At 47.6% G+C, this 22,237-nt stretch overlaps 1 protein-coding gene across 2 annotated transcripts; it reads right to left on the bottom strand.

The window, feature by feature from the left end:
- Positions 1–1,653: 1,653 nt before the first annotated feature.
- PTGER2 (prostaglandin E receptor 2) lies at positions 1,654–19,587 on the bottom strand. 2 transcript variants are annotated; one of them, XR_003764180.2, is made up of 3 exons: positions 18,674–19,587; positions 2,248–2,746; positions 1,654–1,899 (listed from the first exon to the last, which is right to left on the bottom strand). XR_003764180.2 is itself a non-coding variant. In XM_029078547.2 (2 exons), the coding sequence occupies exons 1-2, from the start codon at positions 19,538–19,540 to the stop codon at positions 2,525–2,527; spliced, it is 1,089 nt and encodes a 362-aa protein (XP_028934380.1). In that variant the 5' UTR covers positions 19,541–19,587; the 3' UTR covers positions 1,654–2,524. The 2 variants fall into 2 exon arrangements, 1 of the variants encoding a protein (XP_028934380.1); XM_029078547.2 differs by having other exon boundaries at positions 1,654–2,746.
- Between the last annotated feature and the right edge of the window lie 2,650 nt (positions 19,588–22,237).

Raw genomic sequence — 22,237 nt, forward strand, 5'->3', positions numbered from 1 at the left:
GTAAAGTGCATTCTATGTGCTAAGCACTGGGGTAGATACAAGATAATCTGATTGAACATAGCCCCTGTCTCACTTGGGGCTCACCATCTAAGTGGGAGGGAGAATGGTATTTAATCCCGATTTTACAGATGAGGTAACTGAGGCACAGAGGAGTCAAGTGACTTTTTCCAAGGCCACACAGCAAATGATGGAGCCTGGATTACAACCCAGGTCCCCTGACTCCCAGGCCTGTGGTTTTTCCACTAGGCCACTGTGCAGTCTCCTTAAAAACTGTGCTGGGTTTCTTGGTTTGGTTTTTCTACTTCTTTGTTTATCTGTGCGTCGTTAGATCATATTCCGCCTAGGTTGCAGAATTCCATGATGGGATTAAGTCCTCCACTGCCAGTGAAAAATATTTGATTGCTTGTTTGGATTTCTAGAATCAGGCAAATACAAACTTCAGTTTTCTTAAGGGATATATGTCTGGAAGACTCATTACTGACTCTATGAAGCAGTCTCTAATGATGATGGTATTTGTTAAGCACTTACTATATGCCAAGCACTGTTCTCATCTGCACCACACATATATTATCAAATATGGGATAATGAAAACCAGGGGAGCACATTCTTTCTGTCATTTTCTAACGTGGACTGTGAAGGTGGATGTTGTTTTGTTTTGCTGTCTGTCTTCCCCTTTTAGTCTGTGAGCCCATTGTTGGGTAGGGATTGTCTCTATCTGTTGCTGAATTGTACATTCCAAGCGCTTAGTACAGTGCTTTGCACACAGAAAGCGCTCAATAAATACGATTAAATGAATGAATGAATGAAGGAAGGAAGGAAGCCTTGAACACAAAAGACACCAGCTCCCAACCTCACCAATATATAATTCATCATTTAACTCTAGAACAGTTAAACATCTTGAAGGAGCATACCTCATTCTTACTCTGAATATTGTTATCACTTTTGCTTTGTGATTCTCGTGCAGTAATGATGATAATAACTGTGGAATTTGAGAAACGCTTACTATGTGCCAAGCACTGTTCTAAGCGCTAGGGTAGATACAAGATAACCAGGTCAGACACAGTCCAAGCAACTAACTTGATAACTTGTGTCTATTTACCCTGGTGCTTGGAGCAGTGTTTGACAATCTTGACAATCAATCAATAGTATTTACTGAGTACCTACTATGGGCAGAGCACTGTACTAAACACTTGGGAGAGTACAATGCAAGAGAGTTGGTAGACACACTCTGCCCACAGTGAGTTTACATTCTGGGAGACAGAATAAGCACTTAATAAATACCATTAAAAGGCGAGTTGTGAGATGGAGGAGGGGGGAGAGATGGCTTCTCTCTCCCTGCCTCCTGAGTAACACATTACCTGATTTGTTGGAGAGGGTGAAATCCAGTGTCTTCAGGATGTTCCTCAGAGTTTTGGGGGGCAGGAAATCCATCATCTTGGGTTACTCCTCAAGGTTTCAGAGAACAGGAAATCCTTGGTCTGTGGAGAGTTCCTCAGAGATTGGGAGAGCCAGAAATCCATTTTCTTAGGGATGTTCCTAAGAGTTAAGTCTCCTTATAAGTTATCTTTGTCTGTGTCCCCATTTAGATTGTAAGCTCCCCGTGGGCAGGGATCAACCTTTATTGTACTCTACCAAGTACTTAGTAGAGTGCCCTGCACAGAATAGACACTCAATAAATAATATTGATTGGTTGATTTAGAAGATATCTCTCACACCTGCTCTTCCTCTTAACCACCAAGTCTGAATTGTGGTGGGTGCATTTTTGAATTTCAGATGAAGTCCAACAGCAAAACGCCGAATCTGTCAATGACTGGACAATTCCAACAAATCCTGTGGTTATCGGGAATGTAGATGAAGACTGCAGTGCCAAGTTAATGCCCTGATATTCACTTAGAATACCTTCACAAACAGAAAAACAAACAAGGCATAAAATGATCTTTAAGCCTTGTTTCTGAATGCTGTTACAGTGATAAGAAGACATACCTAAATACAAAACACATTCATTTAAACACCCCCAAGGTGTTTCCACAGATAAAAATGTCCACTCCTAGATAATCCGAGGTTTTATATACAATAGCTCTGATTAAATATATCTTCTCCCATCCGATTGCACACATTGTTTCTAACTGTAGCAGCACGACAGATTAAGACGGAATAGCCAGTGACTATTTAGAGTTTTAAGCAAATTACAGGACAATATGCATTCTTAAGTTCCCATGAGAAACTTCAGAATGGAGATAATCAAACCTTGCTCCTATGTATCTGGATCCTTAGACGTGGTTTTCTGCAAGGCCTTGTAATTCACTCGCTGTAGAAAAATTTCTGGGATCCTTTCGATGATTTTCCCGCAGTGCCTCTCCCAAGGACCGTTGCCCCTCCCGTTGCTTTGACCATTTTCTGCCCCTCAAGAGGGCTTCAGAGCACGTTCTCCCGGTTGCCTTCCTGGATCTCCCTCCGAGGAACCCCTTCAAAGGAATCTCACTGAAGTGTCAAAGAGCGCTTTGGAACTCCCCCCTTCCAGGGGTCACTCTGCGGTTTTGGACTGCGCGGGGAGGGAATTCCGGGGGTCCTCTTGGGTCCTAAATGAAATCTGACAGCACAACACAGACCGTACCAGGTGGAGCACGGGGGGACGGAGGATCGCAAAGACCCACGGGTTGATGATGGAATTCATCGATAAAAATCTCAGCACTCGCAAATCCCAGTTTTCCTCCTTTATGTAAGTTTTATTCATGTAGGCGTAAATCTGCAAGACGAAAAGGGAAACACAGAGATTGTTCTGGGCTTGTGTATCAGGGGTGCCCTGCTACATCTTGGGACAACGTGGGCCCTGCACTTCAGGAGGGTCCCCAGAGTAGTAGGAGGAGCTTTGATGGTTTAGCTGTCTGACATAAGTAAAGGCTAAAACTAGAGGAACAGCAAAACCTCAGCTTACAAGACCACCTCGCTCTCAATTGGTGTTTTAACTGGTCTGCTAAACCTAAACCATCCCACCCTTTTTTTATTTATAGTATTAGTTAAGTGCTTACTCTAGATCAAACACTGTTCTAAGCTCTGGGATAGATACACGTCAATTAGATTGGACACAGTCCCTTTCCCATATGGGGCTCGCAGTCTCAATAAGAGGAAGAACAGGAGATTATTCATAATAATAATAATAATTGTAATATTTTTTGAGTGTTTATGACGTGCCAGGCACTGTAGTAAGCGCAGGAGTGGGTACAAGATAATCAGATTGGATACAGTCCCTGTCCTGCAAGGGATTCACAGTATAATATGAGGGAGAACAGGAGAAAAGAGTCCCAGAGAAGTGAAATGACTTGCCCATGGTCCCAAGGCAGACAAGTGGCGGAGCTGGGATTAGAATCCAGGTTCTTCTGGCTCCCAGGCCTGAGGTCTAGCCACTAGGCTATGCTCTTTCGAAGGACCTGGGTTCTAACTATCTAACAGACAGCATGGCCAAGTGGATAGAGCACAGGCTTGGGAGTTAGAGGTCGTGGGTTCTAATCCCGGCTCTGCCACTTGTCTACTGTGGGATCTTGGGCAAGTCACTTCACTTCTCTGGGCCTCAGTTACCTCATCCATAAAATAGATTTAAGACTGTGAGCCCCTCGTAGGACAGGGACTGTGTCCAACCTGAATATCTTGTATCGACACCAGCTCTTAGAGGAGTGCTTACACATAGCACTTAAATGCCACAATTACTATTATTACTATTACTCCTAGGCCCGTACTCTTTCCACTAGGCCTTGCTGCTTCTCTGCAGTGCTCTCTGCCGACATCTAGCACTGGGGAGAGAGAGAGAGGGCCCCAGGAGTTGCCCTTCCTCCAAAGACCAGGGCCAAGAAAGAGCAGGGAGGAAGTCTGAAGGCCGGAAACAGACTTGGCCAACGGCCGCGTCTTTGTTCCGTCATGTGACACCTCGGCGGCATGCTGACCCAAAACACAAATCCTTCTCTGACTGCTCTGTCCCGGCCCCATCGCCCCCGCCTCCCCCGTGCAGCCTGACGAGTATCGTCTTCCTGCCTCTTTCCTCCAGCTTCTCCCTCCTAACTCCCCCTTCCATTCTCAGATGGCTCAGGCCGCACATGAATGAAAGCAGACATGAAAAACAGACAACAAATTCTTCTTTAAATCCTCTTTCCAGGAAAATTGTTTTATAAACACTACTGCTGCATTTTTTTTTATTATGAATCGTTTGCATTTTGGAGGTCATCGGTAATGGACAACTAGAAAGAGAGAAAACTAGAGAATACAAGTGTAAATCCCCGGGTTACAAGAGTACTTACCAACAATAATTATTCTGAGTCTGCTGGATAGCAAGGGGAGAGGATGGGGAAGAAACAAGGGGAGAGAAAATGCCTTGTCTTTTTCTTAGACTATATTAGATGGTGTAGTGGAAAGAGCCAGAGATTGTAAGCTCGCTGTGGGCGGGGAACGTGTCTACTAACTCTCTTGTTCTGTACTTTTCCAAGCTTTTAGTGCAGTGTTCTGCACACAGGAAGCGCTCAATAGATACCACTGATGATGATGACTGGGAGTGACTTCAGGCACTTTACTTAACCATTTGGTTCCCTCCTCTACAAAGTGGGGATGATACCTCCCTGCTCTCCTTACTCCTTAGATGGTGCGCTCCCCCCTTAAGAGACTGCTTCGGATCGAATTATCTTATACCTACTCCAGTACTTAACCCAGTGATTGGGAAGCACTATGGTCTAGTGGATAGAACTCAGAAGGACCTGGGTTCTAATCCCAGCTCTGCCACTTGTCTTCTCTGTGACTTTGGGAAACCCCTTCACTTCTCTGGGCCTCAGTTGGAAAATGAGGATCGAGACGGTGATCTACCCCACCTCTTAGTATAGTGCCTGGCACGTAGTAAGTGCTTAACAAATATCATTAGGAAAAAAAAAAGATTTGACAGTCCAAAGTACTGCTATGTTAGTGCCTTGGCAGAGGGGATACAGAAAGGTTTGGCAATGGGAAGGGATGAGAATCGGAGAGCCTGATGCAAGTAGCTAGGGAGATCAGACATAGGACGAGTTAAGTATATTTCTCCCCGATGCTTAGTACAATTCTCTGTACATTGCAAAGACCTAATAAATGCCATTTCCTTCTCACGCAATAGCCTGTTCCTTTATCTGATCAGACAAATCTCTGAGAGGTTTCTGTAGCTGAGAGTCTGGGAAGGATGCATCCGAATAATAACGCTGGTAATGATTGTATTTGTTAAGCACTTACTATGTGTCAAGCACTGTTCTAAGCGCTGAGGTGGATACAAGCTAGTCATCATTTTGGACACAGTCCCTGTCCCATATGGGGCTCACGGTCTTAATCCCCATTTTTACAGATGAGGTAACTGGGCACAGAGAAGTGAAGTGACTTGCCCGAGGTCACACAGCACGCAAGTGGCGGAGTCAGCATTAGAACCCAGGTCCTTGATTCTCAGACCCATGCTCTATCCTCTAGGCCAAACTCTCTGCTTCTGAAGTCCAGTTAACCTTGCCTGCAAAGCTCTTTAGGCATTTATTAAGCGTTTACTCCAAACACCGTGCTAGGCATTAGGGTAGGTACCCCAGTAAAGAACTACCAGTCCTCAGCATTTAAGACCCAGCCCCTGCCCTCTGCTGAAGATCAGTCAAGCTTCATAGAAACTTCTGGGTCTGAATGTCTGATGAATTAACCTCTGCTGAGCTCCCTGCCATGTGGTGGAAACCAAACAGAAGCTAGACCTTCAAAGTGCAGATTGTAGCGAAGACAGTTTACTAGAAATGAGTCAGTTAGAATGACGACCAACAGCCATGTGGCTTTATTGGTTTAGTGGGGAACAGGCTAAGTGGGGTGAAGCAGGCAGAAAACACTAAAATTTCTGTTCCCTGTCACGAGAGCAAACTAAAGGGAAATGAAATGATGGTGTAATGAATGAAGCAATACTGTACTCTTCTGTTTCTTTCAAGATCCTGGGTCTCTAATAGTTTTAAGGGAATACTTCAAAGTTGCACTTTGCAAGTGAATTGCAGAAATCTTGTTAGAATCAGGTGGCCACAGCCAGACACCCTCAACTTTGATCTAAACTTAAATACAGATGGAGATTGCACAAGCACTGATGAAATTGGTTCCTACCTGCTGAATAATTCAGATGGAATGGAGTATTAATCAGCTCTGGATAGGAGATGGCAGTGAGGCCTAATGGAAAGAGCATGGGAACCCAGGAGATCTGGGTTCTAGCTCCAGCTCGGCCACTGGTCGGATCTGTGACCCTGTCCAAGTTACTTAATCTCTCTGTGTCTCAGTTTCCCCATCTGAAAATTAAGGCTAACTGCTCTTACTCCCTCTTAAATCATGAGCTCCAAAAGGCCTAGGGTCCGATCTGATTATCAAATCTATCACAGCTCTTAGGACATAGTAAACCCTAAATAAATGGCATTTTTTCAAAAAGTGAGTTAATTGGGGAAAATAACACTAGTGTTTATCCCCAAGATTCTGAGGTGATTTGGGGCAGGCTGTCCGTGTCTCCAGTGTTTTCCTGAGAGGGTTGCATCTTTCCTAGCCTGAGTCCCTCACAGTAGAGAAGCACTGTGGCCTAGCAGAAAGAGCACAAGCCTGGGAGGCGGAGGACCAGAATGCTATTCCCAGTTCCGTTACTTGTCTGCTGTGTGACCCTGGGCAACTCACTTCACTTTTTGGTGCCTCAGTTTCAAAATCAAAATAGGGATTCAATACCTGTTTCCCTTCCTACTTAGACTTTGAGTCCCATGTGGGATCTGATGATCTCATATCTACCCCAGCACTTAATACAAATATTTGATTCTAGGTTACTGGTATGTTTTGCAGAGCCACTCTCACCCTCTTTGCCCCTGTTAGTCATGTTTCTATTAGGAGGGACAAGGGCAAGTAAGCAGGCCAGGGTAAGACCCCAACAATTCATCTGGAACAGGGGCAGAAAGGGCAAGTTTTCCTTCAGCTTTTGACATCGCAGGGCCCCGGGTTCAATCGCTAAGGCTTGGGCATAATTGGTGCTGGTGCCCAGATCCTGGCGAGTGCCAACTGGGGCAGAAGGGAGACCAGCTTGCGGCCTGGGAAAGTCCTAAATTCTAGTTGTCAATTGGACCTTTCTGCTGGCTCAGGGGAGTCAGGCGATGCACTTTCCGTGGGACAATCTCTGTCCCCAGATCCCCCCCGACCTAGGCAGGTGTGGTCACTGTTTTTCTACTCCTCAAATTGCCTTTTCTTTCTACTTTGAAGGTAGGTGGAATTTAAAAAAGGGGGGAAAAAACCCACCTACAAACTTCAACACTCCCTGTCGATGGTACAGCTGATGATTCGGCCACTTGATGTAAGAATCTACGATTTGTGTGCCCCAGACAGCAGCCCTCTCTCCACAGATCATTAAGATTGATTGGTGAACTTAAACCACATCGGCTTTTGAACAGTGTCAGTTAGAGGTGAAGCCTGAGAGAAAAGTGGGTTCAGTAAGGGCAGGCACTGTATTTTTGATTTTCATCGTACTCTTCCCGAACACTGAACACTTACTGTGGGCAGAGCACTTGGGAGAGTACAGTGTAACAGAGTTAGTAAACATATTCCCTGCCCACAACGAGTTGATAGTGTAGAGGTGGGGAAAGAGTAGTACTAATGGTAAGGATTGAGTGCCTTCTGAATTCAATGAATAATAATTTTCATAATAATGATGGCATTTGTTAAGCGCTTACTATGTGCCAAGCACTGTTCTAAGTGTTGGGGGGATACAAGGTGATCAGGTTGTCCCACGTGGGGCTCACAGTCTTCATCCCCATTTTACAGATGAGGTAACTGAGGCTCAGAGAAGTTAAGTGACTTGCCCAAAGTCACACAGCAGAGCAGTGGTGGAAGGATTAGAACCCATGACCTCTGACTCCCAAGCCCGTGCTCCTTCCCCTGAGCCACGCTGCTTCTCTACACTATGAACCACACTAAGCACGTGGGAAAGTTCAGAAGAAGCATGCGACATATCCATTTACTAATGGATATTGAAGAACCATGACCTTTTTGGTGTATTTTTTTTAAATGCTATTTGTTAAGTGCTTACTATGTATCAGACACTGTTCTGAGTGCTGGGGTGGGTAACGGTCAATTAGGTTGGAAACAGTCCCTGTCATTCTTTCATTCGATCATATTTATTGAGCGCTTACTGTGTACAAAGCACCATACTAAGCGCTTGGGAGACACATTCCCTGCCTATAACGAATCCCAACACGAGACTCACAGCCTAAGTTGGAGGGAGAACCAGTACTGTGTTGTACTCCCTCAAGCACTTAATAGAGTGCTCCGGACAGAGTAAGTGCACAATAAATATCAGCGATTGATTGGTGAGAGATCAGTTGTGACTCTTGTTTCTTCTGAGCCCTTCTCTCCTCTAGTTTGCTGGTACTGATGTGCTGGTTTGCCAAGCCATCGGTTTGCAGGAACGCCCCGCATTTCACTATTGTTTGTGTTACGCTCATGTCATTTACAACTCACTTCTTAATAAACCATAAAGCTGACTTCCAAAGCAAAGCATAATTTGTTTGCTATTTTCCCCTTCATTTTATGCTTTGTTTCAGCTACTTGTAGTGTACATCTCATCACTCAAAGGACAGAACTGCAAAAAAGTCTCCAAGTGGACATTTTAGTAGAAACAGAAATCATTAATGAACTACTTTGTGCAAAGCATTGTATTAAGTGCTGGGAAAAAAAAATACAGCCACAATTCCCTGGCCTCCAAGCGTTCGTTTTAGTTTGGAACTTGTTCTTCCCCGCCCTCCACCACCAATTTTTTGGGTGCCAAGACCACCCTCGTCCCACCTGCAATCATAAGTCAATCTATCAGTCGATCCATCGGCATTTATTGAGTGCCGAGCACTGTACTAAGTGCTTGGGAGGGTAGAATACTGTTGGTAGACCTGAACCCTGCCCTCAAGAAGCTTATCATACACTGTTTTCACTCCACTCACAGAGTTTAAACTTTTCATTCCATAGACGGCTTGTTGCCCAGAACTGCCCTTCTTAGACCAAAATTAAATCTCTTTCCTTCAGTTACAGAAGGACTAACATTTAAATTTCTCCTTCAGTTGCTCTATGCTCCTTGATCATATTCAAGGAGGAAGAAGGGAGAAGGGGAGAGGAGGGAACCGAGAGATACTGATCCAGCCCCAGGTGGGGTAGATTTCTTATCTTACGTTGCACAACTCCCAGCAGGGTTTTCAGTCCTGGTTTCTGGGGTGCAGCCTGATCTCTCTGTTTGGAATGGACTGGGGATTTTGCAGTGCTGATACCAAAGCTATTCTGCAGGCAGTCCTCTACGCCTCCGTGAAACAATCATAATAATAATTTTGGTATCTGTTAAGCGCTTACTATGTGCCAGGCACTGGGTGGATACAAGCAGCCCCTGTCCCTCATGGGGCTCACAATCTTAATCCCCATTTTACATTTGAGGTACCTGAGGCAACAGAGAAGTGAAGTAACTCGCCCAAGGTCACACAGCAGAAAAGTGGCAGAGCCAGGATTAGAATCCAGGACCTTTTTTTGACTCCCAGGCCCGTCCTCTATCTACTACACTATGCTGCTTCCATGCAAGGGATTCTTTATTCTTTTCTCACCTCCAGGACCCACATCAACAACATTATCATTATCAATAATATTTTTGAGCACTTACTACATGCAGAGCACTGTACTAAGCACCTGGGAGAGTACAATCATGATCCCTATCATTCATTCATTCAATCGTATTTATTGAGTGCTTACTGTGTGCAGAGCACTGTACTAAGCATTGTCCACAAGGAGTTTGCAAACTGTATGGAGAGATGGACATTGTAATAAATTACAGATCGATATGTGCACTAGAGCTGTGAGGGTAGGGTGAAAATCAAAGTGCATAGGAGGGAGAGCAAATAGAGGAAGTGATGTGGAAGGGAGGAGCACAAATAGAGGAAGTAAGAGCTTAGGGAATTGCTCTCCTCCACTTTAAAGCCTTATAGGAGGCACATCTCCTCCAAGAAGCCTTCCCGACTGAGCCCTCCTCTCCTCTCATTCCCTTCTGCGCTGCTCATTCTTGCTCCTTCATTCATCTTCCTTCTCTTCCCCTCAGCAAATACGTATATATCTGTAATTCATTTATTTATGAATGTCTCTCTCACCCTCTAGACTGTGAGCTCGCTGTGGGCAGGGAATGTACCTGATGTTATCTCCCAAGCGCTTAGTACAGTATTCTGCACACAGTAAGCACTCAGTAAATATGATTGAATGAATGAATGGAGGAGATGTGGTTTTAGCGGGGCTTTAAATATAAGGAGAATGGTGGTCTGACAGATATGAAGTTGGAGGATGTCCCAGGCCAGAGCGGGGTTGTGAGCAGGGCTCAAAGTCGAGAAAGACTCTATGGAGGTTGTCGTTAGAGGAGTGAAGTATGCAGGGTCAATTGTAGTGGGAGATGAAGGAGGTCAGGTAGGAAGGGAAGAGCTGATTGAGGGCCTTAAAAGCCAAAGGTAAGGAGTTATTGTTGGATATGGACTTGGATGGGCAGCCACAGGGCAAAAATCTTGAATGGACTAGTTTTTTCCCTGGTAGGACTTCAGTACCCTTGATCCTGAGACAGACCCAAATTCACTCCTATCCATTTGAAAATGCCAGGAGGAAAGGAAAATTAACATTTTCAGACTACTCATAGATGTTTATTTCATGTCATTTTAGAGCCAAAGTGCAATGTCTGTCCGATGCAGGAAGATTCTGGATTTTCTCCCCTTCCAAATTAATCTGAAAATCTCTAGTTTTCTTTGAACAGATTTTAAACTTCTTGAGGACAGGCATCATGTCAACTAATTCCACTACACTCTGAGTACAGTACTCTGCTCACAGTAGGCTCTCAATAAATAATATTGACTGATTTCAGAGCCATTTCAGTTAAGCTCATAACCACCATTCACTTCCATATCCTTTCTTCCCCACTAACCATGTGGCATGGGAAGAAACCAATCAATCACTCGATCATATTTTTGAGTACTTACTGGGTGCAGAGCACTGTAGTAAGCACTTGGGATAGTTGAGTTGGTAGACAAGTTCCCTGCCTACAAAGAGCTTACCATCTAGAGGGAAGAGAATACTGAGCTTGGGGACAATCGTGGAACTCCATTTCAATGTACACTGATCTATTTCACTATTTTACTTGGTGGAGGTGATTGAGGACTTCAAATGTCCTCAATCATAGTCTTTATTTTTAAAAGAGGCATTCCCTGACCTCCATCCCACATGGGAGAACACAAGGGGATTAGAGAGACATCCAGAGCCAAGCTAAACCCAGCCAGACTTTCTTTTGACTCACTCCAGCCTATCTTGGACTTGGGACTTCTAGCCCGCCCAGGTTCATACATGTCTTTACCTCGAGATCTAATGTTTTGTTTTTTGTTAATTTTTTTATGGTATTTGTTAAGCTCTTACTATGTACCAGCCACTGGGGTAGATCCAAAGTATGAGAAGCAGCGTGGCTCAGTGGAAAGAGCACGGGCTTTGGAGTCAGGGCTCATGAGTTCAAATCCCAGCTCTGCCACTTGTCGGCTGTGTGACTGTGGGCAAGTCACTTAACTTCTCTGTGCCTCAGTTCCCTCATCTGTAAAATGGGGATTAAGACAGAGACTGATGGGATGATATGACAGAGAAGGTGGGGGTTAACTGAGTAAGGCTTCCTGGATGAAGCAGCTTTTCAAGAAGGTTCTGAGTTAAAGATTTAAGGTAAAATTCTTATGCTTTGCTCTTCATGGGAAAAACAAAAACAAAAATTCATCTCAGTGAAATTGAATCAACAGTTGCTTAACGTAAGGAGCAATGTCTTCATTTATACAGTGTCTACTTGGGGCATAAACAGTTTGGGATGGTTTTGGTTTCTTTCATAAATTTTTAATGAAGGCTGAAACCTCTGGGATTTCATAAGCAGCATGCGCGTCTCTCTTACTAGAGAACAATTTTCATTCATTCAATCGTATTTATTGAGTGCTTACTGTGTGCAGAGCACTGTATTAAGCACTTGGAAAGTACAATTCAGCAATAAAGAGAGACAATCCCTGCCCGCGCCTGGTTTACAGTCTAGACGGAGCAGCGTGGACCTGGGTTCTAATCCCTGCTCCACCCCTTTTATGTTGTGTGACCATGGACAAGTCACTTTGAAACCTTTAACAAGGTGGATCTTTGTGGATAACCAAGCTGGACCGGGTCCTCTAGCAGTTGTGACATCATAAGATTGATTCAGGGTCTGTCTGTGGGAGAGGATGCTCGGTTATGTTTTATTGTGTCTGGCCCAGAGAGACCATGAATCGGTGAAGATTATCTTCACCCTCTGACCACAAGATGAGCTCCGAGATCCTCCCCAGCCCCTCCACTGTATATCCAGTGAAGTTGAGGAGCAGGAACGGACCCGCAGTTGAACACTGGATAGCTTCACTTCCGTAGCCCCAAGCCTCAGCCCCGGGGAGATAAGCATCTCTGCCACACACACCTCCAGACACAGCAGCGAGCTGTGTTGCGCCGTGCTGCAAGACAGGCTTGTGGTTCTTTTCACTCAACTGGAGAAGTAGTGGAAACGAGTCTGGGCCTGAGAGTCAGAGGACCTGGGTTCCAATCCTCACTCTTGTTTGCTTGCTCTGTGACCTGGCGCAAGTCATTTCACTTCTCTGGGTCTCAGTTCTCCTGTCCATTCGATCAGATTTATCGAGCTCTTTCCATGTGCAGAACACTGTACTATGTTCCTGCTTAGACTGTGAACCCCCCTGCGTCCAGCTTAATTCATTTGTATCTACCCCAATGCTTAGAACAGTGCTTGACACGTAGTAAGCGCTTAACAGATGCCATTAAATACAAAAACTGAGTTGCTTACCAGAAGACGCCACTTCTCAGACCTCAGTGGTGTCATTTATTTATTTATATTAATGTCTGTCTCTCCCACTAGACTGTAAGCTCATTGGGGGCAGGTAACGCGTCTGTTATATCGTCCTCTCCCAAACGTTTAATACAATGTTCTACACGCAGCAGGTACTTAATAGGTACACATGACTGACTGACTGGTGTGAGCTCTCAATTTAGGAGAGTAATACGCTAGAGCACAAGATGTCTGGATAAGTAGGGAGAAGGTGATGAGCCTGACTCTCCCATATTTCAGGGGGGAAGGAGGTTTAGCACCATTAGACGCATATCCCAAATCCCTGCTGCGTTTCCAGTTTGTTACGTTGGCCCTCCAAATCCTGGCTACTCGACTGTAGATGTTAGGGGTGTTTGAGGTCAGGAGGGAAATGGAGCAGCTGCTTTGGGGACATTCATTCATTCATTTATTGGTATTTATTGAACGCCTACTGTGTGCAGAGCCCTGTACTATGCACTTGGGAGGGTACAATAAAACAACAAACATACATTCCCTGCTCACAATGAGAGGGAACAGACAGTGGGGGACAGGACAAAGTGAGGGTCCAGAGTGACCCTCCCTCTGTCTGCCTTTCTTCATCACCCCTTCCAGCCCCACGCCACTTATGTCCACATCTCTCATTTATTTACATCTATTCATGTCTGTCTCCCCCTCTAGACTGTAAGCTCGTTGTGGGAAGGGAATATGTCTATTTAATGTTCTATTGTACTCTCCTTAGCTCTTAGTACAGTGCTCTGCACACAGTAAGTGCCCAATAAATACAATTGACTGACTGATTGTGCCCATGCCCTGCCTGCAGCTTTGGGATTGATTGTTCGATTGATTATTTTATCTTTTAGACTTGTTTTTTAAAAAATAATAATAATAATAATAATGTTGGTATTTGTTAAGCGCTTACTATGTGCAGCGCACTGTTCTAAGCGCTGGGGTAGATAAAGGGAAATCAGGTTGTCCCACGTGGGGCTCACAGTCTTCATCCCCATTTTACAGATGAGGGAACTGAGGCACAGAGAAGTTAAGTGACTTGCCCACAGTCACACAGCTGACAAGTGGCAGAGCTGGGATTCAAACTCATGACCTCTGACTCCCAAGCCCGTGCTCTTTCCACTGAGCCACGCTGCTTCTCTGGTACCATAAAAAATGGTATTTAAGCGCTTACAATGTGTCAAGCCCTGTTCTAAGTGCTTGGGTAGATACCAGTTAATCAGGTGGGACATGATCCCAGTCCCCCATGAGACGCACAGTCTAAGTGGGACATAATGCCAGTCTCCCATGAGACTCACAGTCTAAGTAGGAGGGGGAACTGACATTGAATCCCCACTTTATAGTTGAGGAAACTGAGGCACAGAAAAGTGAAGTGACTTGTCCAAGGTCACACAGCAGGCAAATGGCAGAGCCAGGCATTAGAACCCAGGTCCTCTGACAGGTCTATACTTTACCCTCTAGGCCACGCTGCCTCTATGCTGCTTCCTGCAATATGCTAGACATTGTGCTAAGCTCTTGGAAAGATACAAGATTATCAGATGTGACACAGGCCCTGTCCTGCAGTCTATTTTATCCCCATCTGACAGAGGGGAAAATGGAAGCTCTAGGGATTAAGTGACTTGCTCAAGGTCTCACCGTGGGTCAGCGGCACCTGGGGTGAAAACTCAGGTCTCCTGACTCTTTCCGCTACACCGTACTACCTCCCAGAGTAAACAGTTGAGAAACAGTCTCTGTCCAACCTTTTCTCCATCCACTGGACACCACTGAAGGGGAAATTGGGAAGGAATGTCAGGTTCCCAGCTGCCATCTGAGCCTCAGGGTGGGGGGGAGGGTGGGGGGAAAGGGCAGGCTCCCGGCTAACAGTGGTGCAAAGCCATCTCTGCTGGTGCAGTCTGGGTCCTGAACCCCCCACTCCATTGCTAGAGGCTAGTGAAGGGTCAGAGGAGGGAAATGGGGAATGGGAATTGTCCCCCTTCCTCTAATGCGCATCCGAGGATGGGGGAGATGGTGTACAGGGTGGGGTTGTGTGTGGGGGTGGGGGTGGCAGAAATCACATCCCCCACAATCCATGGCTAAAACTGGAGTGTTCCATCTTAAATAGACACCTCATAAAGTTTGGGATGCCACACTGCTAGCCAACCCCAAGATAACAATGTTGGTATTTGTTAAGCGCTTACTAGGCGCAGCGCACTGTTCTAAGCGCTGGGGTAGATACAAGGTCATCAGGTTGTCCCACATGAGGCTCACAGTCTTAATCCCCATTTTACAGATGAGGTAACTGAGGCACAGAGAAGTTAAGTGACTTGCCACAGTCACACAGCTGACAAGTGGCAGAGCCAGGGTTCGAACCCCTGATCTCTGACTCCCAAGCCCGTGATCTTTCCACTGGGCCAGGCTGCTTCTCTGATAGGGATAAGGTAGTTACTATCCCAGCAAGAAGAACTGTTCAAAAGACAGGAAAGCACAGGGTCTCTCTCTCTAACAATAACAATAATTATGGTATTTGTTAAGCATTTACTATGTGCCAGCACTGTACTAAACGCTGGGGTGGATACAAGCAAATCGAGTTGGACACAGCCCCTTGTTCCACGTGGGGCTCACAGTCTCAATCTCCATTTTACAGATGAGGGAACTGAGGCCCAGAGGAAGGGAAGTGACTTGCCCAAGGTCACACAGCAGACAGGTGGCAAAGCCGGGATTAGAACCCATGACCTTTTCACTGCCAGGCCTGTGCTCTAGCTACTGTGCCAGGCTCTCTCTCTCCATGAAGGCCGAGAAGAGAACGAGGTCTGTAGGAAGAGAGGTCTGTAAGTCAATTTAACACCCATCATTCACACCTCAAGTAAACCCAGCTTCCAATCTAAACCCAACATACTCTAATTAGGTACACTTAAGGGGGCATAGGCCACTGACATTCTATGGGGGAAAGAGGAGATAAGCCTTTGATTGATTATGGTAATTATTAGGGCTTAGGATGTTCTTTGGTAAACATACATGAAGGTGGATTTGACAGTGAGAAAAATGAGGCTTGTCATCACACGGGTTTTCTCGGTAAGGCTGGGGCCGCCTCGAAGATGGTTTCTGAAAGGTTTGGGGCTGTGAGATATGAGGTGTGAGGGATTCCTTTACCCCGGCACTCCTTCTCCCCATTGGAAAAGCCTGGAGCCTGGCCCCCACCTCCCCCAAGAGTGGGCTCAGGTGAGGGAAGCAGCATGGCATAGTGGATAGAAACCGGGCCTGGGAGTCAAAAGATCCTGAGTTCTAATCCTGGATCTGCCACTTGCCTGCTGTGTGACCTCAGACAAGTCATTTCACTTCTCTATGTCTCTTACCTCATCTGTAAAATGGGGATTTAGACTGTGAGCCCTATGCGAGACAGGGACTGTATCCAACCCCATTTGCTTGTATCCACCCCAGGGCTTAGTACAGTGCTTGGCACATAGTAAGCGCTTAACAAATGCCATCGTTATTACTATTTACCTACCAGCTGACACCAATTTCAGTAAAAGGAGTCCCTAAGATAACCTAACGATTCTCATCTTGATCTAACAGGATAACCTACTTACAAAACACACTGAAAGGTCAGACTGTTTTCCTTATTAAGCAGTGACTTGATACTTCCCATTTAAGGACTCTAAAATACTTTCTCTTTACAGCAGATAAGCTCCACGTCCCTTGGGAGTGGGGTCAGATTGGACCACACAGCAGGTTGGGTTTTGTTTTGGGGGGAGGGGTCCCTCTGAAGGCACAGATGGAAGAGACCCTATTTGCCTGGTATGTGTCCATATTCTTTGGGTCCTGTCTGTGTTGGCTAATGTGTATAACTGGCATCGCCCTGCAGTTACGAATCCGTGCCACTGGATATGACTAAGGCCGGATGAGGAAAAACCGAATAAGATGTGCAAATAAATGTGAAAGCCAGCATCTGGCAATGATGTGGATCCGTTGAGGAGAGGAAAGAAAACTTTGGCGTCCTTTGGAGGTTTTTAGATTTTGTCTAAAATGCCCCTGTGGTGAGTCTCATTGTCAGAGGCTAGCTTCCGACCCCTCAGAGAGGGTGCCTCAAATGGACTGCCCGTCTACTCTCGGACCTCGACCCGGCCCCCTTCCGTCCCTCCCACCCCCACACACGACACATACACACACATTCTCAAATAAGTTTTTCTATACCCCAAAGAGCTGGGCATTCATTCATTCATGAGAAGCAGTATGGCGTAACGGACAGAACACGGGCCTGGGAGTCAGAAGGACCTGTATTCTAATCCCTGCTCTGCTACTTGTCTGCTGTGTGACCTTGGGCTGGTCACTTGACTTCTCTGTGCCTCAGTTACCTCATCCGTCAACTGGGGATTAAGACTGTGAGCCCCACCTGAGACAGGGACTGCGTCTAACCTGATAACCTTGTATCTACCCAAGCGCTTAAAACAGCGCTTGGCACATAGTAAGCGCTGAACAAATACCATCTTCAACATCATTCATTCGTATTTATTGAGTGCATACCATGTTCAAATCACTGTACCAAGCGCTTCAACAGAGTTAAGTGGCCAGTGGAGGCTAACAGAAACTTGCAGGGGATCGTTAGTTAATGATGGTGTTTGTTCAGCGCTTACTATGCGTCAGGCACTGTAATAATAATAATAATAATGTTGGTATTTGTTAAGCGCTTACTATGTGCCGAGCACTGTTCTAAGCGCTGGGGTAGACATAGGGGAATCAGGTTGTCCCACGTAGGGCTCACAGTCTTAATCCCCATTTTACAGATGAGGGAACTGAGGCACAGAGAAGTTAAGTGACTCGCCCACGGTCACACAGCCGACAAGTGGCAGAGCCGGGATTCGAACTCATGAGCCCTGACTCCAAAGCCCGTGCTCTTTCCACTGAGCCACGCTGCTTCTCCTAGCGTTGGGTGGTTGGGCAAACTTGGCTGATGTGAGTCCTTATTTGATCTCACCTAGAGGCACTGCCCTGGCACCCCTGGTGTCACCCGGGTCACGGGGCTCCCGGATTCATTCGATCGTATTTATTGAGCGCTTACTGTGTCAGAGCACTGTACTAAGGGCTTGGAAAGTACAATACAGCAAATAAAGAGAGACAATCCCTGTCCACAACGGGCTCAAAATCTAGAGGGGCGGAGATGGACATCAATACCAGTAAAATGGAATCAATATAAATAAATAGAATTATATACATAACTGCTGTGGGGCGAGGAGTGGGGGGAAGAACAAAGGGAGCGAGTCAGGGTGCCGTGGCGGGGAGGAGTGAGGGGGAGAAGGGAACTGGGGATTCTGCGATTTCCCCTTGGGGAGTCCCCAGAAGAGAAGCAGCATGGGCTAGCGGCTAGACCCCAGGCCTGGGAGTCAAAAGGTCACGGGTTCTAATGGGCTCCCCGCCCCTCGCCTGCTGTGTGACCTCGGTCAAGTGACTTCACTTCTCTGGGCCTCAGTTAACCTCATCTGTAAAACGGGGATGGAGACTGTGAGCCCCAGGTGGGCCGGGGTCCGTACCCAATCCGATTTTCTTGCATCCACCCGGGCGCTCGGTAGAGTGCCCGGCCCAGAGTACGCGTTTAACAAACACCACAGTTACTATATCATTAGCGTTAACTTCTGGCCAGGGGACCGGGACATGGACGGGAGGGAAACAGAGAGAGGAAGGATGTAGACGATTGCCCTAAGAAATTTGGAAACGGACATGCGGGGTTGCACCAGTTGGGCGTGGGGACCCCGGGGATGGGTTGCGTGGGCCGGGGGCCGGGGGAGAGGGACTCACCGTGATCGGGAGGGAGCAGACGGCGAAGGTGATGGTCATGATGGCCAGGAGGATGAGGTGGTCGGCCTCCTGGGTCACGGACGACCGCCGGCCCCTGCCCGCCCGGAGGCCGCGGTGTCGCCGACGGTGCATGCGGACCAGGCTGAGCCCGAAGCTCAGGTTGCAGGCCAGGATGGACACGATGAGCAGCAGCAGCAGGGTGGCATAGAGGCGCAGGATTCTGCTGTCCTGGGGTGCCAGGAAGCACCAGGTCCCCGGGCAGTACTGCTCGTATCTGGCCTGGTCGAAGAGCAGCAGGGAGCCGAAGAGCAGCGACAGCCCGTAGGCCGCGGGCAGGGCCAGCAGCCCTCGACTCCGGGTCACCCGCCGCTGGTAGAAATAGGGGTGACCCAGGGCCAGGCAGCGCTCCAGGGCCATGGAGAAGAGCAGCAGCATGGTGGCCAGGCTGAAGAAGGTCATGGCGAAGGCAAAATACTTGCACAGCCTCCGGGAGGGCGCCAGGGCCTCCAGGGTCCGGTTGCTGGCGTAGGAGGTCAGCACCACGGGGCTGATGGAGCAGGTCCCCAGCAGGTCGGTGACCACCAGGCCGGTCACCAGCACGTGGAAGAGGGTGATGGGCTGGCGACGGTCGGCCGGGGAGGACCGGCCCACCCGTGCCCCTCTCCACCAGCGCTGCGACAGCAGGGCCAGGGCCACCAGGTTGCCCAGGACCCCGGCGGCGAACATCGCCGCGCTGATGGCCGGGCTCTCGTCGTCGGACAGCCACTGCAACTCGCTACAGTTCTTCGGGGATGAAGAGGAGCGGGAAGAGGATTCAGACCCGCCGCTCATGGTGGAGAGGGGCGAGGCCGTCCCCTCCCCACCCATCCGTGCGCCCTGGGCGCACGGCGGTGCGCCCGGGGCTGGGGAGGTCTGTGCCACTCCCTCCGCCACTCCCTCTGCCACCCCTTCTGCTACCCCCTGCGGCCCCTGGGGCTGCCGCAGCTGCTTCTTGGACGCCTCTCTGCTTCTCGCAACCCCTGGCAGTGGGGAAAGGGGGCGGGGAGGAGGAGGAGGGACGGCCTGGGACCGGAGGGGGAGGAGGAAAGAGCTGAAAGAACCACAGTCGCCTCCAGGCCCGCCCCCCCCTCCACCCTCCTAGAGGTGCCCACGCTCCTGGAGATGCCCCAGATCGCCCCCCTCGCCCTGCGCCCCAAATCCCAGCTGGAGGGAGACGGGGGAAAGAGCAGTTCTCCAGATTCAGGGGCGGCAGCAAGAACCGTCTCCTTCCCCACCTTGGGCACCTCCGGATGCCCACCCCGAGAGATCCACCGGCCAGAGGAGAAAGAGATAGGACGGGGCTGGAGGGAGAAAGGCCAGAGCCGGGCGAGGGGGCTCCGCCAAGGGCACAGACAAAACCTGCGGTGTGCAGGGCCGGGGCTGGGCGGGGGTGGGGACAGAATCCAAGAAGGTTCAGGGAAGGGCGGGCTCATTCGGATGGAAATTCCCAAGAAGAGGCACTCTTTTTCCCAAACCCAATCTCTGCACAACCCCAAAGGAAGCAGCAGAGACCAGAGCGAAGGCATTCTGCCTCTACGGGGAGCACAGTCATAGATTGGGAATTCTATGTGGGCAGGGAATGTCGCTGTTTATTGTGGGATTGTACTTTCCCCTGTGAGCTCGTTGGGGACAGAGAGTGGCACTATCTATTGCTGTGTTGATAATAATCATGATGATAGGGAATGTCACTATTTATTGTATTATTAATAATAATGAGGAGGAGGACTGTCGCTCTCGTTGTATTAACAATAATAATAATGGTATCTGTTAAGCACTTACTATGGGCCAAGCACTGTTCTAAGCGCTGGGGCAGATACAAGGTAATCAGGTTGCCCCTGGAGGGGCTCACAAACTTAATTCCCATTTTACAGGTGAGGCAACTGATGCACAGAGAAGTGAAATGGCTTGCCCAAGGTCACAAAGCAGACAAGCGGCAGAGCCGGGATCGGAACCCACGACCTCTGACTGCCAAGCCCAGGCTCTTGCTACTAAGCCACGAAGGACTTGGTACTGTACTCTGCACACAGAAAGCGCTCAATAAATACCGCCGAATGAATATACTAGAGTCCCATCCGGGAATTCAGCATCTGTGGAATTCCATCAATCAGTTGTATTGACTGAGCGCTTACTATGTGCAGATCACTGTATTAAGCCCTTGGGAGACTATTTTATAACAATATAATAGACATTTCCTGTCCACAACGAGCTCCAAGCTTTCCTGGCTGTTTCCCCAAAGCAGGGGGACCCAAGCTTTTCGATCCAGCACGACTAGGCGGAAACAAGCGGCTGTAGAGTAAAACAACCGAATGCTCAGTGTAGTTCTTTGACACTTATGAGCCTATTTGTACTGCAGTTTCTAATCAATCAACTATTGGAAAACCATTTCTCATTTCACTTGCCACAGTGAGATAGGGAGACCCGATTAACTTGTATCTACTCCAAGGCTTAGTAAAGTGCCTGGCTCAGAGCAAGCCCTTAACAAATATCTTAAAAAAAAGTACTTCCTCAAGGTCACACAGCCAGTGATGAAGCTATGTCTCCTCATCCTTTATGCTTTTCATTAGGCCATGCTCCCTAGCCAAGAAGGACTGAAATGTCCACTGGGTCATTTGGAAGTTTTGGTTTGTTTCGAATTTTCTTAAAAGGCAGAGTAACAGTAAAACCTTTCATCATTTTATGCCTAACAGTCAATCGACAGGATTTCATTGGTGCCTATCGTTTGTCGAGGCTGTACTGAAGAGCACAGTTGAGTTAGTAGTACTCTCCCAAGTGTTTAGTACAGTGCGCTGTACACAGTTGAGGCTCAGTAAACACTCTTGGTTGGTAGGGAACTGTTGTCAGAGGGTTGGGATTGCTCAGGGGAGGATGTGCTGGAGGGAGGGTGATTCTGAAAGGGAAAAATAGAATAAGCACCTGCTTTTATCTACCAATCGATCGTTATCGTAATCGTAAAAGTAATGTTGAACTTGGGAGAGTACAACAGTGTTGTATTGTCACCTTCACAACATCACCAAAATCCGCCCCTTCCTCTCCATCCAAACTGCTACCGCGTTAATGCAAACACTTACCTTTCCTGCCTATCAGCCTCCTTCCTGACCTCCCTGCCTCCTGTCTCTCCCCACTGGAGTCTATATTCCATTTTGCTGCCCGAATCATTTTCCTTCAAAAACGTTTCAGACCATGTTTCCCCCTTCTTCAAGAAACTCCAGTGGTTGCCCATCTACCTCCACATCAAATAAAAACTCCTCACCATTGGCTTTAGAGCACTTAATCGCCTTGCCCCCTCCTACCGCACCTCGCTACTCAGCTACTACATTCCAGTCCGCACACTTGGTTCCTCTAAAGCTAACTTTCTCAATGTTCCTCGATTTCATCTATCTAGCCACCGACCTCTCGCCCACATCCTATCCCTGGCCTGGAACGCCCTTCCTCCTCATATCAGACAGATGATTGCTCTTCTACACTTCAAAATTTATTGAAGGCATATCTCCTTCAAGAAGCCTTCCCTGACTAAGCCCTCCTCTC

This window comes from Ornithorhynchus anatinus, chromosome 14 (genome assembly GCF_004115215.2).
Source record: "Ornithorhynchus anatinus isolate Pmale09 chromosome 14, mOrnAna1.pri.v4, whole genome shotgun sequence".
In the NCBI taxonomy this organism is placed as follows: Eukaryota; Metazoa; Chordata; class Mammalia; order Monotremata; family Ornithorhynchidae; genus Ornithorhynchus; species Ornithorhynchus anatinus.

Coding starts and splice junctions, on each gene's coding strand:
- PTGER2 (XM_029078547.2), bottom strand. CDS start 19,540: ATGGGTGGGGAGGGGACGGCCTCGCCCCTCTCCACCATGAGCGGCGGG. Junction 2,747..18,673: donor TCTGCTCCCTCCCGATCACG/GTGAGTCCCTCT, acceptor TTCGTCTTGCAG/ATTTACGCCTACATGAATAA.